The 14430-nt window shown below is 57.6% G+C and overlaps 3 protein-coding genes across 9 annotated transcripts in view; 2 read left to right on the top strand and 1 right to left on the bottom strand.

The window, feature by feature from the left end:
- On the top strand, positions 1 to 2493 carry GMPPB (GDP-mannose pyrophosphorylase B). Its single transcript, XM_019631677.1, has 9 exons — positions 1 to 379; positions 522 to 602; positions 697 to 745; positions 883 to 1025; positions 1234 to 1392; positions 1477 to 1555; positions 1630 to 1757; positions 1841 to 2023; positions 2113 to 2493. Exons 1-9 carry the CDS (start codon positions 251 to 253, stop codon positions 2242 to 2244), a joined length of 1083 nt encoding a protein of 360 aa, XP_019487222.1. The 5' UTR covers positions 1 to 250; the 3' UTR covers positions 2245 to 2493.
- Positions 2463 to 14430, bottom strand: part of RNF123 (ring finger protein 123) — a 27747-nt gene continuing 15779 nt past the window's right edge. For 5 of the 7 annotated variants that reach the window (XM_019631596.1, XM_019631609.1, XM_019631602.1 and 2 more), the window contains 13 exons: positions 10724 to 10901; positions 9882 to 9956; positions 9643 to 9730; positions 9463 to 9550; positions 9291 to 9375; positions 7862 to 8001; positions 7566 to 7754; positions 7399 to 7474; positions 7096 to 7180; positions 3342 to 3484; positions 3116 to 3210; positions 2892 to 2977; positions 2466 to 2797 (listed from right to left, as the gene is read on the bottom strand). In XM_019631596.1, coding sequence (XP_019487141.1) covers positions 2677 to 2797; positions 2892 to 2977; positions 3116 to 3210; positions 3342 to 3484; positions 7096 to 7180; positions 7399 to 7474; positions 7566 to 7754; positions 7862 to 8001; positions 9291 to 9375; positions 9463 to 9550; positions 9643 to 9730; positions 9882 to 9956; positions 10724 to 10901 — 1449 coding nt within the window. In that variant the 3' untranslated portion in view covers positions 2466 to 2676. Of the gene's footprint in view, positions 2798 to 2891; positions 2978 to 3115; positions 3211 to 3341; positions 3485 to 7095; positions 7181 to 7398; positions 7475 to 7565; positions 7755 to 7861; positions 8002 to 9290; positions 9376 to 9462; positions 9551 to 9642; positions 9731 to 9881; positions 9957 to 10723; positions 10902 to 14430 lie in introns of all 7 variants that reach the window. The other 2 variants (XM_019631616.1, XM_019631623.1) reach the window with 1 other exon arrangement.
- On the top strand, positions 4124 to 6757 carry AMIGO3 (adhesion molecule with Ig like domain 3). The gene has a single exon (XM_019631665.1). It carries the CDS (start codon positions 4252 to 4254, stop codon positions 5779 to 5781), a length of 1530 nt encoding a protein of 509 aa, XP_019487210.1. The 5' UTR covers positions 4124 to 4251; the 3' UTR covers positions 5782 to 6757.

Here is a 14430-nt window from a genome sequence, read left to right on the forward strand (position 1 = left end):
GCCCGACCTGGGCGGGCGTGAGTTCCGGGACCGCTGCCCTCCATCCGGTGTCGAGTCCTGGTTTGTGGCGGCCCGGGATCAAGCGTCAGGGTAGACTGGGTGGGCAAGACAGATCCAGAGTTGGTCAGTCTGGCAGGTGAAGGGCGCGGGACTGAGCCCGGCGGAGGGAGTGAGCAGCAGGGGTCGGCCAGGCGGGCCGCGGACACCTCGGAGCCGGGATTCAGTCTCCGGCCGACCGCCCGCAGGCGCGATGAAGGCACTGATTTTGGTGGGCGGCTATGGGACGCGCCTGCGGCCGCTGACACTCAGCATTCCGAAGCCACTGGTGGACTTCTGCAATAAGCCCATCTTGCTACACCAAGTGGAGGCGCTGGCCGCGGTAAGGCCCGGGGCCGGGGTCGTGGTCGGACGTGCCAACACGAGGGACCTCTAATGGGTGGAGGACTCCCATGCCTCCGGCTAAGTCCGCCTGTTGGCCGGCGCTGTTCTGTCCGACTGGCCGGCGCTGTTCTGTCCGACAGGCCGGCGTGGACCACGTGATTTTGGCAGTGAGCTACATGTCTCAGATGCTGGAGAAGGAAATGAAGGCTCAGGAGCAGAGGGTGAGGCTTGAGTCCACTGTTGACCTTTTCCCTCGGTGTCTGCGCAACCTCCCACTCTGGTGGAAGGAACCTGACGGGACCTTCTCCCTTTTAGCTAGGAATCCGAATCTCCATGTCCCATGAAGAGGAGCCTTTGGGGACAGGTGAGTAGAGACAGGAGGTCCATTGGGGAGGGTTTAGGGTTAGGAAAGGGGTAAGACCCAGCCTGGATGGGGCCTGCTGAGCCTGGATCCAGGGGCTCAGACCCCCAGGAAAATGGTGATCTGTTCCCCTCCCGCAGCTGGGCCTCTGGCACTGGCACGAAACCTGCTCTCTGAGACTGCGGACCCTTTCTTCGTCCTCAACAGTGACGTGATCTGCGATTTCCCTCTCCAAGCCATGGTGCAGTTCCACCGGCACCATGGCCAGGAGGGCTCCATTGTGGTAAGGACCAGGTCTTTCTTCGCCCCCCACTGCCACCCCACCACACACATCAAGCATCCCCCCCTCTAGCCTTGAAACACTCCCTTACGTTTTAGGTGCAGGGCTGTGTGTCTTTAAGCATTTGGGGGCATAGCCCCTGAGATTTAGGACAGCATGCATATCAAGGTTCAGGAACACTGGACTAGGCCTGAGGTCCCCCTTCACTCAGGTGACCAGAGTGGAGGAACCCTCTAAGTACGGTGTGGTGGTGTGTGAGGCCGACACCGGCCGCATTCACCAGTTCGTGGAGAAGCCGCAGGTGTTTGTATCCAACAAGATCAACGCAGGCATGTATATCCTGAGCCCTGCTGTGCTGCGGCGCATCCAGGTGTGTAGAAGCAGCTGCTGGGGGGCTGGGGTAGGGCAGGCCACCACCACCACGACCCTGCTCACAAGCTACCAACTCCCACAGCTGCAGCCTACGTCCATTGAGAAGGAGGTCTTCCCTGTCATGGCCAAGGAGGGCCAGCTATATGCCATGGAGCTGCAGGGTGAGGCAGGGAGGCCACAGGGTGGGGGCGGTCTGTGGCTGGGCTGAGCCCCCTGATGCATTCCCTCCCTACAGGCTTCTGGATGGACATCGGGCAGCCCAAGGATTTCCTCACTGGCATGTGCCTCTTTCTACAGTCGCTGCGACAGAAGAAGCCTGAGCAACTGTGCTCAGGCCCTGGCATTGTGGGCAACGTACTAGTGGTGAGGCCCTTGCCCTGCCCATCGTTAATCCCCTCAGTCTTGGGAGACAAATGGCCCAGTTATATTTTCCCCACTGTCCTCAGGACCCAAGTGCCCGCATTGGTCAGAACTGCAGCATTGGCCCCAACGTGAGCCTAGGACCTGGTGTGGTGGTGGAGGACGGTGTGTGCATCCGGCGGTGCACAGTGCTGCGAGACGCCCACATCCGCTCCCACTCCTGGCTGGAGTCCTGCATTGTAGGCTGGCGCTGCCGTGTGGGCCAGTGGGTAAGCCTCTGGGCTGGGCCAGGTCGGGAGAGGGCCAGGGAATGTGCCCGCCTCGCTGACAAGGCCTGCCCCCCTCCCCCCCCCCCGAGGTGCGCATGGAGAACGTGACCGTGCTGGGTGAGGACGTCATAGTTAACGACGAGCTGTACCTCAACGGGGCCAGTGTGCTGCCCCACAAGTCCATTGGTGAATCTGTGCCGGAGCCTCGCATCATCATGTGAGGGACTGCCGTGGGGCTGGCTGAGCCCCCATTTCCCAGTTGGCAAAGGGAGCACCGGCCTGTCACAGCAGAAGGCCCTGGACTTGTTGCCATTTGTCTGGGGAAGATTGGATGAGCCTGAAGTTGGATATCTGCCTTCTCCTGTGGACATTATCTGGCAGGACCCTTACTGGGCATACCCCACAAAGTCTACTCCCTCAAGAAGGGCCGGGCCAGGGCTGTATGGAATAATAATTTAATGCTCACTGTGGCCCTGACTGAAAGTCAAGCTCAGGCACAATTAGGGCATGGCTGGACTCCCAGCATGAGGTTACACACAGGCAAGTGGCTGGATGTGGCGGGGAGGGGAAGGGGGCATGGGGAGCTCATAAATAGGGCCCAGCCTGGGTCTAGGTTCAGGGGTCGAGGCTCTTGCTGTGTGGGCTAAGCAGGCCTAGGCAGCTGAGGAAGTGGCACTTGAGTTGGCTGCCTTCTCCCAGTCCTCTACAGACACGATGGTGGCTTTGCAGAAGAAGCAATCCTTGTTGTTCATCAGGTGCTGGTTGATGCAGGCTCTACAACAGGAGGGGGTTGGAGGTGGCCTGTGTATCCCTGTACCCCCTGCCCCCCCCACACACCCAACCTCCTGAGCCCATGGGGCCCACTTACTTGCAGGACTTGTGGCCACAGGGCTGGAACACAGCAGAGATGGGGTGAGCATAGCAGATGGGACACAGGTCCTCCTCGCTGGTGGGCTGCAGGGAGCAGGGTGTAGGGTGGGCTGGGGTTGGATGCAGGTGGACATACACTATGCCTATGTAGTGTGTACCCAGTTGTGCCAATGTGCATTCAGGCGTGGTGGACATGGACCTATGTGCTGTGACCTCACTCACCAGGGAGGCAGCCGCTGCCTGGGCGGACGCAGAGGTCAGGTGTGTCAGCATCTGTTCCACCTGGGCCAGTTCTTCGACACTGATGTAATCTGTGTCTGGGAGATGGTAGGAGGTGTCAGGCCAAATGTGGCCCTAGAACCCAGTGCCTCTTGAGTACCCCCAGGTTGGAGGTTTACTCTTCAGACTCCTGGCCCAGCTCCAAACCCCTCTTCCCTGATGCACTTACAGCTCTGTAGGGAGAAGCGCTTCTGGTCAGGGCCAGGCAGGGCAGTGCCAGGAGCAGGAGGCTCGGACTGCCCCAGAAGGTAGCAGATAGAGCGGAGCTGGAAGCAGGGATCAGCCAGGAGCACTGATGTGGCTCTCTCTATCCTAGGTGGGAGAGGGTACAAGAGTAGTCAGGAGGCAATATCTACTGGAAGGGTGGGGGTGGTGTGACAGTCCAGCCCACATGCATTATTGCCCCCCTCAGCCCACCCCATATCCCTGCTTCTCACATCTCCCTCCCCAAAGTCCTATACCCCAGTAAGAACTCCACAGCCCGGGTACCAGGTTAAGAGGGCTCAGAGGCACCATCAGAAAATAATGAAAGTCATCTGCCCCCTAATATACATTAACTTTTAAAACAGCTTAAAGGTGTGCTTCCCAGGCTTCCCCTGCTACTGTTTAGGGAGATGGGCGCCGCGGAAAGCCGCCTACCAAGCGAAGGGTGGGGCATTGGGGCCAGACTGACCCCACCTGGCGGCCACTGGGGCCCTTGATCGCCAGGGTCGCGGCTGCCCCGCCCCCTCCAGCAGGAGCCAATGGGAACCCGAGGCTCCGCCCCCTGAACAAACCGCCTCCTCGAGAGTATTTAGAAGCTGAGTGAGTGACCAGGAAAGCACTCGGAGAGCTGGGGAAGCCCGAGAAGGGAGTGCTGAGTGGACGGCGGCCCCAGCTCACAACCTGGAACCCGGGAGCTGGAGCAGTTGGCCGTGCGGGGCGGAGCCCGCATCCTGCCTCCCCCCCCGCATCCTGCCTCCCCCGGCCATCGGCCATTCAGCGCCACGAACATCGAGCCAGAGCAGAAAGGGGCGAGTCCCGGAGTTGCACCCTGCGCAGAGTTGCCCGGTCCCACCCCGGGTCCTTCCTTCACCGCCATGGCCTGGCTGATGCTACTGGGCGCACTGCTGTGCACGCTGCGCGTCGGATATGGCAGCCTGGACTCCGACGTCTTTCTGCCCCTGGCGCCCCATAACTGCCCCCAGAAATGCGTCTGCGCGGCCGATCTGCTGAGCTGCGCAGGGCTGGGGCTGCAGGACGTGCCGGCCTCATTACCTGCTGCTGCAGCCGACCTCGACCTGAGTCATAACGCGCTCCAGCGCCTGTACCCCGGCTGGCTGACGCCCCTCTCCCGGCTGCGTGCCCTGCGCCTAGGTCACAATGAGCTGAAGGCGCTGGGTCGCGGAGTCTTTACTAATGCCAGTGGCCTGCGGCTGCTCGATTTATCATCGAACGGGCTGCGGGCGCTTGGCCGCCACGACCTTGACGGCCTGGGGGCGCTCGAGATGCTGCTGCTGTTCAATAACCGCCTGGCGCACTTGGACCAGCATGCCTTCCAGGGCCTGGGCGCGCTCCGCCGGCTCTACCTGGGCTGCAACGAACTCACGTCCTTCTCTTTCGACCACCTGCACGGTCTGGGCGTGATCCACCTGCGTATCCTGGATCTCTCCTCCAACCGTCTGGGACGCATCCCGGTACCTGACCTGGCCGCGCTGCCGGCATTTCTCAAGAACGGCCTTTACTTGCACAACAACCCGTTGCCCTGCAACTGCCGCCTCTACCACCTGCTGCAGCGCTGGCACCAGCGGGGATTAAGCGCTGTGAGCGACTTTGCGCGCGAGTACATTTGCCTGGCTTTCAAGGTACCCACGTCCCGCGTGCGCTTCTTTGAGCACAGCCGGGTCTTCGAGAACTGCTCGGAGACGCTGGCTTGGGCAAGCCCAGAGCAACCTGAAGAGCAGCGTGAAGTGCAGGTGGGTCAGTCCCTGAGGCTACACTGCAACACTAGTGCCCCCGCAGTGCACGTGGCCTGGGTCTCCCCACAGCAGGAGCTGCTGGTGGCGCCAGGATCCCGCAACGGCAGCATTGCAGTGCTGGCTGATGGCAGCTTGTCCATCCACCAGGTGCAGCCATGGCATCAGGGTATCTTTGTGTGCCTGGCCACTGGGCCCCGCCTGCATCACAACCAGACGCACGAGTACAATGTGAGTGTGCACTTCCTGAACCCTGAGCCCGAGGCCTTCAACACGAGCTACACCACACTGCTGGGCTGCGCCGTGGGCCTGGTCCTGGTGGTGCTCTACCTGTTTGTACCGCCCTGTCCCGGCTGCCACCGCTGCTGCCACCGCACCTGCCGCTGCCGCCGCTGGTCCCGAGCACCCAGCCCACTCCAGGAGCTGAGCGCACAGTCCTCGGTGCTCAGCACCACGCCACCCGATGCACCCAGCCGCAAGGCCAGTGTCCACAAGCATGTGGTCTTTCTGGAGCCAGGCAGGAGGGGCCTCAATGGTCGTGTGCAACTGGCGGTGGCCGAGGACTTTGATCTCTACAACCCGATGGGCCTGAGGCTCAAAGCTGGCTCTGAGTCCACTAGCTCCACTGGCTCTGAGGGGCTGGTGATGACCTAAGCTGCCCAGGGCCCCCTGGGGCCACCACCTGCCTGCCTGTTGCTTGCCCTGCTGCCTGCTGCCGCGCAGAGTACTGCCAGATGCTGGTGTGAAGCACTGGGCTTGGTCCTCCAGCCTCCTGTGTGGGCCTCCACCTATACACACCGCAGTGGCCCCACTCATTGGTAGAGGGGTGGGGACCCCGACCTCTCTCCTGCTCCACCTCGGCAACAGGCCTGCCTGTGCCCCCTTTCCCTGGGACCTCCTTGTACCCAAATGTCCCATGAGGACTGGAACTGAGGCCCATCTGGAAGAGCGCCTACATTAGAGTCCAGGTCCACCCTCAGGGGCTGAGGCAGTTATCAAGGTGTGGTGCTGAAGAACTGAAGCATAACCACCTCCTCTTCCCAAGGGGACGGGAAGGGGGAGGGCTCCAAAGGAAGACCTGTCCCCAACCCCCAGGGTGGAAGAAAGAAACTGGCCCTCTGATGAAACAGGACTCCACGTACCAATATCCAATCTATAAGATTTCTGGCTTCACAATGCCATTTAGAGACTGGTGGGCAGGCATGAGGCAGTCAAGGGACCCCTGAAGTCCTCGCCTGCTCCCCCTTTGGCCAGGAGCATCCACAGGCCACTCTGAGGGCACAGTCTCTCCCATGGGCTCATGAGACAGCAGGAAGGGGCACTGTGGCCCTGCGCCCCCAGCTGTTCAGCAGTGAAGAGCCTGCTGAGCATGGCCACGGTGGGAGGGCAGAGCTGCATCCCGCTGTCCCTCGGGGGTACAAGCCTCTTAAGGGCTGGCACCAGTCTCGGCCTAATGGCTGAGGCAGTGCCTTGGTTTTATGTGGATCTTAGCCGTCCCACTGCAGGGAGGCAGGGAAGGGGGGCTGGGCACCCCTCTGTGTGGGGATCCTGTGAGTGTCCCAGGTCCCGCTGTCATGGAGTTTCTTAATAAAGGTAGGACATGCTTGTTGCCAGAGCCTTTGCAGACACAGGTAGCAGTGTGTGTGCTCAGCTCTTGATCCCAGCAGTGCTGTCCTGGACATTGCGGGAGGTCACCTCGCCCTACCACAGTCTTGTTTCCCCTGCCCCTTCCTGAGGCTCTGACTGTGGGCCGAGGCACCCTGTTCTGCTGGAGGCCCTGTTGCTCCTACTCAGAGCTGCTGCCGCTGACACCTGAGTTCAGATGTCACCGCCTGCCCTCTGCCTCAAAACCCGATCCTGGGGTCCATTTTAGAGATAAGGAAACAGCTGCAGGGAGGCCCTGCCCAGCCCCCTCCCCCCATCAGACACACCCAACTCCCACAGGAGCCCACAGTTCCTAACACTCACCCTGAGGCTGGGCCATGCACCATGAGCCTCACCAGGATGCCTGTCACTGCCACCAGAATAGGATAGTGGTCCACGCTCTCCAGGCCTACGGGGAGGAGGGTAAGGGTGAGCTACTACCCACGTGCTCCCGCTGTGGGGGCTGCTTGCCTGCCGGGCTGATGCCATCACCCTTCCCATTATCCTCCCCACCGAGGGACGCCAAGCCTGGCTGTCCCGGTGCAGAATGGAGAATCAGGCATCAGTGCTCCTGGCAGAGGAACCAAGGCCTGTGGCGTGTTGAGTGCAGGGCACCCAGGTCCTCACCAGGCAGTCGCAGGGTGACCACACGGTCAAACAGGTTCCTCTCAGCCGTTACCCGGTTCAGCACCTGATTCAGCAGCTGTGAGGGCCAGAATCCGTTGGTGGCTGGGTGGGCTTCCCATTGGGTGTCCCCAGGGCCCCACCCACCCTCCTTGCCCAGATGGACATACCTGTGCAAGACGCCGCAGCAACATCTCAGAGGTAGGCTGGGCCCAGTCCAGGAATATCTCAGGCACCAGCGTGATGGTCATCTCCAAGACACGCAGCAGGCTGACCGAGAGGTCAAAGCAGGTGGCACATACCTTGAGCTGTCGGCTGTCCACAAAGTTCCTCTCCAGGCGTTCGGCAGCCTGTTGGATCTGAGCCACCAACAGGCGGGTGGGCAGTGGTCAGTGGCCTGGCTACACTGCAGACCATGCCTTGTCCTCTGCAACACCCTGGCCCACAGGCTCCCACCGCAACCCACCTCTTGGATCATGCCGATGAACTCAGAGAAGGCCCAGTTGAGCTGGTTGAGGACACTGTTGAGGAAGCTGGGTGCCACGTCAGGGCCCTGGCGCAGCAGGTCTGCCATGTGCTGCTGCAGTAGGGTGGAGGGGCAGGGCTCTGCAGGGGCATGGGGAGGTGGCAGCACTGGGGACTCCAGTCAGTTGCCCCGCCTGTCTGCCTGTCCTCACCCACTGGGCCATTGGTGTAAGGACAGAAAGATGGCTCTCGGAATGCTCAGGTCATGAAGGCAGGGGGACAGGGTGCAGTACTGCCTGGGGGGTAGGGGTACATCTGTCTCTTCCCTCTGCTGAGCAAGCCACAGGCTGCAGTTGTTTCCAGCCCCACAGCAACCCCCTCCCCAGGCCTAGAGCAGCCCTCCAGCCCCAGCAAGTTCTCAGTCGCAGGCCCATCAGGGAGGGCTAGACCTAGACAGGGTGACCTAGACCCCCCCCCTCACTCCTATCAAGGCCACCTTCCCCAAGAGCCTCCACTGAGCCCTGCCACCCTCTACTGTCCTCTGCTGCCCTTGGTCTGGCCTTGGCATATGGCCAAGGTGGTGGGCGCCAAGTCTGGGCTGATAGGCAGCAGTAACCAGAGCCCTCAGCCGCAACCAGGCTAGGCAGACCTCCCCCCACCCCACCCCCACGCAAATCAATAGTCCCTGTAGCAGTAGGATGTGGATCCGGCCCCACTGCCACTCTCCGTCTACAACTCAATTCCACCCTGGAGGCAGGACCAAGGCAACTGGCAAGGACTTGCTGTGTGACTCTGCACAAAGCACTTGAACTCTGGGGACACCTTTCAGGCCAAAACACTGCCCATCAAACACCATGTGGGGTGAGTATAGCATGTGGCAGACAGACCCTGGGCTGGGCCTGGGGGAAGGTCCTCAAGCTCACAGGGCTTTGCTGGGCTATGGCCCCAGAAGAAAGCACAGCCTCTGCTCCCAGTCAAATGCCCCTTCCTCCAGGAAGCCCCATGGACATCCTCTGGGAACCTGGCCAACCCTAAATCTATGCCCCCCTGGACTCAGGTATCCAAGGTCTGGCAGCAGCAGATGGCAAAAGATGCAGAAGGACATGGTGCTGGGACAAGGACGGAGGTCAGGGAGCAGGGTCCTCACCCTGCACCAGCGGCCAGCAGCCTGCGAAGGTGCCGCCCCTTTGTACTGTGACCCATGCAGAGCTTCAGGCCCAGAGGGCACATGTGGGGCTGGGGAGCCAGGGGGAGCAGCCCCATAACATCCTTGGGCTGGGAGGACACAGGAGAATGGAAACCCCAGGGAACAGACAGGGCGTTTGGGGCCCAATATGTGTCCAAAAGAGGGGCTGGAAGAAGTGGAAAGGTCTGAGAGACCCCGAGCGCAGTGGGCAAGGGCCACCTGCCCGCCTGACCTAGATACTCACTTTGGAGGCTGGGCAAATTGGCGTCCTCAGGCTTGGTTTTCAGCAGGTGTGGCAGCCGTGTATAGCGGTACCCAAACCCGCAGCCCTGGAGATGAGGTCAGTGGGAGGTCAGTGGGTGGGGCAACCCTTCCTTCCAGCCAGCCACAGCCACCTCCCCTCTAGCCAGGCTTACCCTCCAGAGCCGCACCAGGATCCAGTTGGTCTGGGCCCAGGGCCGCTGCTCATAGGGAGCCAAGAGGCTCCTCACCATGGCGATGCGCCTACGAGGGCAAGGGGGGGTGGGCACGGGGTAAGGCTGGGCGTGGTGTTGTGAAGGGCAGGGAGCATGCCCCACTCCTGAACCCCAACTCACTGCTCCTCAGGGATCCGCTCCACAGCCCGGAGGGAGTGTGGGTAGCAAACGTAGCTAGCCAGGGCCTGCATCAGCGAGTCACGGATGTCTGCCAGGACAGAACAGGCCTCAGCAGGGGCCTAGCACGAGCCCTGGCCCCCGTGCCTCATGCCCATCTGGCCAGCATTTCATGCAGAAAACAGCCAGCCCGAGGTGCCATCCTGTCCCCACTCCCCCAAGCCCTCTGTAGGGCACCTCACCAGTGCCCACGATGCGTGTGTCAGCAAAGTGTTTGGCAAGGATGGCAGCCAGGCGGGTCAGGGTCTCTTCATAGCCTAGAGGGTAGGGAGTAAGAGCTGCTGACTGGGAGTGGGGGCTGCACAGGCAGGCGCGTCCCTTGGCAGAGTGGGTGGGCCCGCGTAGTGGGCTCCAGGACTGGTTCCAAGGGCCAGTCTGGGCCCAAGCTGGCATCTGGGGATTTTGGGCATGGCATTCACTGACAAGTGGTGAGAGGCTAAGGCAGACCCACTGTGCGGGGAGGGTGGGTCCTGGCACGAGTCCTGACCAGGCCCAAACCCACTTGATGGCTCAGCATCAAAGCACCCTGGGCACCCACAGCTCCACCTCTGATCCAGACATAAACCACCCAGCCCAGCCTGGACTCCGTGATCTGCAGGAAGCCCAGGCTCCTGTGGGGCCCCCAACATAGCCCCACCCCTTGCTGTACTCTACGGAGACAAATCACTATGCTGCACAGCTGGCACACCATGTGGCCAGTGCCAAGGGGGTAGAGCAAGAGACCTGTTAGGTCCTGGACCACAGCAGCACCAAGAAGGCAGCGAAAGCGGGGATCTGTTTTGTCTGTATCCCTCCCAGCACCAGGGGGGAGCTGCTGGTTCTGCAATGCCGGCATCAGGCAGGGCTCTCCGCCACATGGGGCTTTAGCAAAAGCTGATCTGCTGCAGGCAGAGCAGAGCAGGTGCTGCCTCCCTCCTGCCCACACGGACATGTGCTGCTGGGCCACGAGCGCTCAAAACAGGGCTCTTAGGGCTCACACCGAAGGCCCCTTTCTGCCCCCTCCCAGCATGAATGGCTCTGTCACCTGGGAGCTCCTCCATGCTGTGCACGGGGCCAAAGTAATTCTTGAGAGCGCTGTAGCTGTTGATGGCCACGCTCAGGTAGAACTCGGGCATGAAGGCAAAGAGAGGACCCGTGCGGTCGCCATGCTCAATGGTCCGCAGGCAGACACGCAGCAGCCAATAGATGTCCAGCATCTTCTCCTGCGGGAGGCACACAGGGTGCATGGGAAGGGTCACAGGGGGCATGGTCCGATCTGGGGACCAGGAAAGGCCTCCCTGGAACATGACATGAGGACTGAGAACTGACCCCAGGAAGTAGGAGCAGGTCCTCAGGCAGGGGCGATGGAGCACTCAGCAAGCAAGAAGGGTGCGCCCCGCCTGGAGAGGGCTGCACTGCCGCCCAGAGCAGAACTCTGGTTTGCATTTTTTAAGGCACAGAAGGTTTTAAGCGAGAGGGTGCCATGTGACCAGAAGTCTGTGTTGGAGCACTGTCCAGTTCAAGAAGGGGCTGCAGGGGCAAGTGGGGACAGGGCCATGAGGAAGCTACGGCCTCGTCTAGGCCCCAGGCGGCAGACAAAGGGACTGGAGGACCAGGAACGGGGATGCACCAATGGGCCGTGGGAGGTAAGGGGATGGTCGCACCAAGAATGGGGCACACATTTCTGGGGGTGATGGAGCTTCCATGGAGGTCACAAGTGCTGGAGGAGAAGCAGGCCTGGTGCGGGGCAGAAGGGATGTGGCTTAGGACACGTGGAGCACAAGGTGCCTGGAGATGGCCCCAAAGAGGTGGCACTGAGGGGGCAAGTAGAAATGTGGTCTGGGGCTCAAGAGGGAAGGTGGTGGGAAAGCAGGCGGCAGCAGGACTGCCGGTGGAACAGAGGTCACAGAAAGCAGACAAAGCTTGCCAAGGGCCCTGTTCCTCACAGTCTGGTTCCCAGATAGTCTGTTAGGCTTCCACAAAGGGGCCCAGAAAGAGGCCGCAGACCCCAGCTGAGATCTAGAGCACCCACATCTCTTGGGTCGGAGCCAGAGCACCTGGCCTGTACACCAGCAATCTGATGCGCTCTCAAACCTGAGAACCCTAGAAGATGTAAGCCAGATGTCAGAGGGTGGGCCTGCGCCTGTGCACACACATGGGCAGAGAGCCAGAAGGCCTGCTGGGGACCTGCTGCCACAGAAAGCCAGAGAAGACAGGGTCTGAGGAGGGGACGGCAACGGCACACACCGATGCAGCCAAAGGGCTACTGCCATGGGGGTGGAGGTGTGTCTGCAACAGTGGGGAGGCTCGACAGAGACCTGGCAAGGCCATTTCAGAGAAATGGAGGAGGCTGTGCTGTGCTAAGAGTGAAGGGAAGATGAGGAGCTAAGACAGAGCAGGAAACAGAAGAGAGAGTGGGAGCTGTAAGTGGATGTGGAGTCCAGGAAGGCTGTCGTGGGCTTCTTCCTTTACTAAAGGGAGAAACCAAATGAGAAGGAGGCAGGGACGTGAGCACTGAAGATGCAGGAGGAAGGTGGTTGAGCATAACAAGGGCTATATTATGAGAAGCCCACAGCTAACATCACATTCAACAGTGAAAGGCTGAAAGCTTTTCTGCTAAGAGCAGGAACAAGGCAAGGATGCCCGCTTTCACCACTTCTATTAGCATAGTACTGGAAGTTCTAGCCAGTGCAATTAGGCAAGAAAAAGAAGTAAAAGGCATCCAAATTGGAAAAGAGGGCATAAAATTATCTCTGTTCTCAGATGACATGATCTTATATGTAGAGAACTCTAAAGATTATACACACACAGTCTGTTAAAAATAATGAATTCAGGAAATTTACAGGATATGAAATCAGTACACAAAAATCAGTTGTGGTCCTGTATACTAGCAATGAATAATCCTAAAAGGAAATCAAGAAAATAATTCCATTTATATTAGCATTAAGAAAAAATAAAACATTGGGGCCGGCCGAGTTGCTCAGTTGGTTAAAAGTGAGAGCTCTGAGCAACAGCGTCGCCAGTTCGATTCCCACATGGGCCAGTGAGCTGCCGCTGAGCTGCCAACAGGTGGCAGGATGGCTCAGCTGGTGACAGCCCGTGCTCCTAACAACAAGGTTGCTGGTTGGACTCCTGCATGGGATGGTGGGCTACGCCCACCCACAACTAAAATTGAACACAGCACCTTGAGCTGAGCGGTTGTGAGCTGCCGACGGTCGGCCGGAAGGTGACTGAACTTGGAGCTAAGCTAGCTGTGCCCTTCACAACTAGGATTGAAGGACAACAACGTGTTCCCCTTCCCCAATTCCCCAATTAAAAAAAAAAAGAAACAAGCATAAATTTAACCAAGGAGGCAAAAATACTTGTACACTGAAAACTACAAAATGTTGCTGAACAAAAATGTTAAAAAGCACAAATAAATGGAAAGACATCTCATGTTCATAGACTGAGAGACTTAATATTGTTAGGATGGCAACACTACCCAAAGCAATCTACAGATTTAACGTAGTTCCTATCAAAATTCGAATGGCATTTTTGCAGAAACAGAAAAATCTATCCTAAAACTTGTATGGACTCACAAGAGACCCCAAAGAGCCAAAACAATCTTGAAGTAGAACAAAGTTAGAGATTTCACACTTCCTGATTTCAACTTATTGCAAAATTACAATAATTAAAACAGTGTGGTCCTGACAGACACATAGATCAATGGAATAGACGGTGCTGGGAAAACTAGATATCCACATGCAAACGAGTGAAGTTGGACCATTACCTCACATCATATACAAAAATTAACTCAGAATGGGTCAAAGACCTAAACTTAAGAGCAAAAACTATAAAACTCTTAGAGGAAAAAAAAACCTCTTAGAACAAAATACGGGAAAATCTTTGTGACCTTGGATTTGACAATGATTTCTTAGATATGACAACAAAAGCACAGGCAAGAAAATTTAAAAACAGATAAATTGGACTACATCAAAATAAAAAAGTCATGCATCAAAGGACACAATTAACAGAATGAAAAGGCAACCCATAGAATGGGAGAAAATATTTGTACATCATAATCTGATAAGGGGTTAATATCCGGAATATATAAAGAACTCCTAAAAATCAACAACAAAAAACAAACCACCTGATTAAAAAATTGGCAAAGGATTTGAATGACATTTCTCCAAAGAAGAACATACAAATGGCCTATAAGTACATAAAGATGCTCAACACCTCTAGCCATTAGAGAAATGCAAATCAAACCTACAATGAGATCCTAATTCATACAGATTAGGATGGCCATTATATAAAAAACAAAACGAAACACAAAACCAGTAACAGGTGTTGGCAAGGATGGGAAGAAATTGGAACACTTGTGTCCTGCTGGTGGGAATGTAAAATGGTGCAGCCTCCGGGGAAAACAGTATGGCATTCCTCAAAAAATTAACAACAGAATTACCAGAGGATCCAGCAATTCTGCTTCCGAGGATATACCCAAAAGAACTGAAGAGGACCTTGAAGAGATCTTTGTCCACTCATGTTCACAGCAGCATTATTCACGACAGCCCAAAGGTAGAAGCAACCCAAGTGTCTATCAACGGATGAACGGATAAACAAAATGTGGTCTACATATACCATGGAATGTTATTCAGCCTTACAAAGGAAGGAAATCCTGACATACGCCACAACATGGACGGCCGTGAGAACATTATGCTGAGTCAAGGAAGCTAGCAACAAAGACTAGTACTGTGTATGATTCCACTTAAA

Source organism: Hipposideros armiger, unplaced genomic scaffold (assembly GCF_001890085.2).
Source record: "Hipposideros armiger isolate ML-2016 unplaced genomic scaffold, ASM189008v1 scaffold_18, whole genome shotgun sequence".
Taxonomy (NCBI): Eukaryota; Metazoa; Chordata; class Mammalia; order Chiroptera; family Hipposideridae; genus Hipposideros; species Hipposideros armiger.

Bases quoted from the DNA above. Each gene is read 5' to 3' on its own strand.
- AMIGO3 (XM_019631665.1), top strand. From the start codon at position 4,252: ATGGCCTGGCTGATGCTACTGGGCGCACTGCTGTGCACGCTGCGCGTC.
- GMPPB (XM_019631677.1), top strand. From the start codon at position 251: ATGAAGGCACTGATTTTGGTGGGCGGCTATGGGACGCGCCTGCGGCCG. The intron at 1,556-1,629 runs GTGAGGCAGGGA...CCCTCCCTACAG, and splicing joins ATATGCCATGGAGCTGCAGG to GCTTCTGGATGGACATCGGG. The intron at 2,024-2,112 runs GTAAGCCTCTGG...CCCCCCCCCGAG, and splicing joins GCTGCCGTGTGGGCCAGTGG to GTGCGCATGGAGAACGTGAC.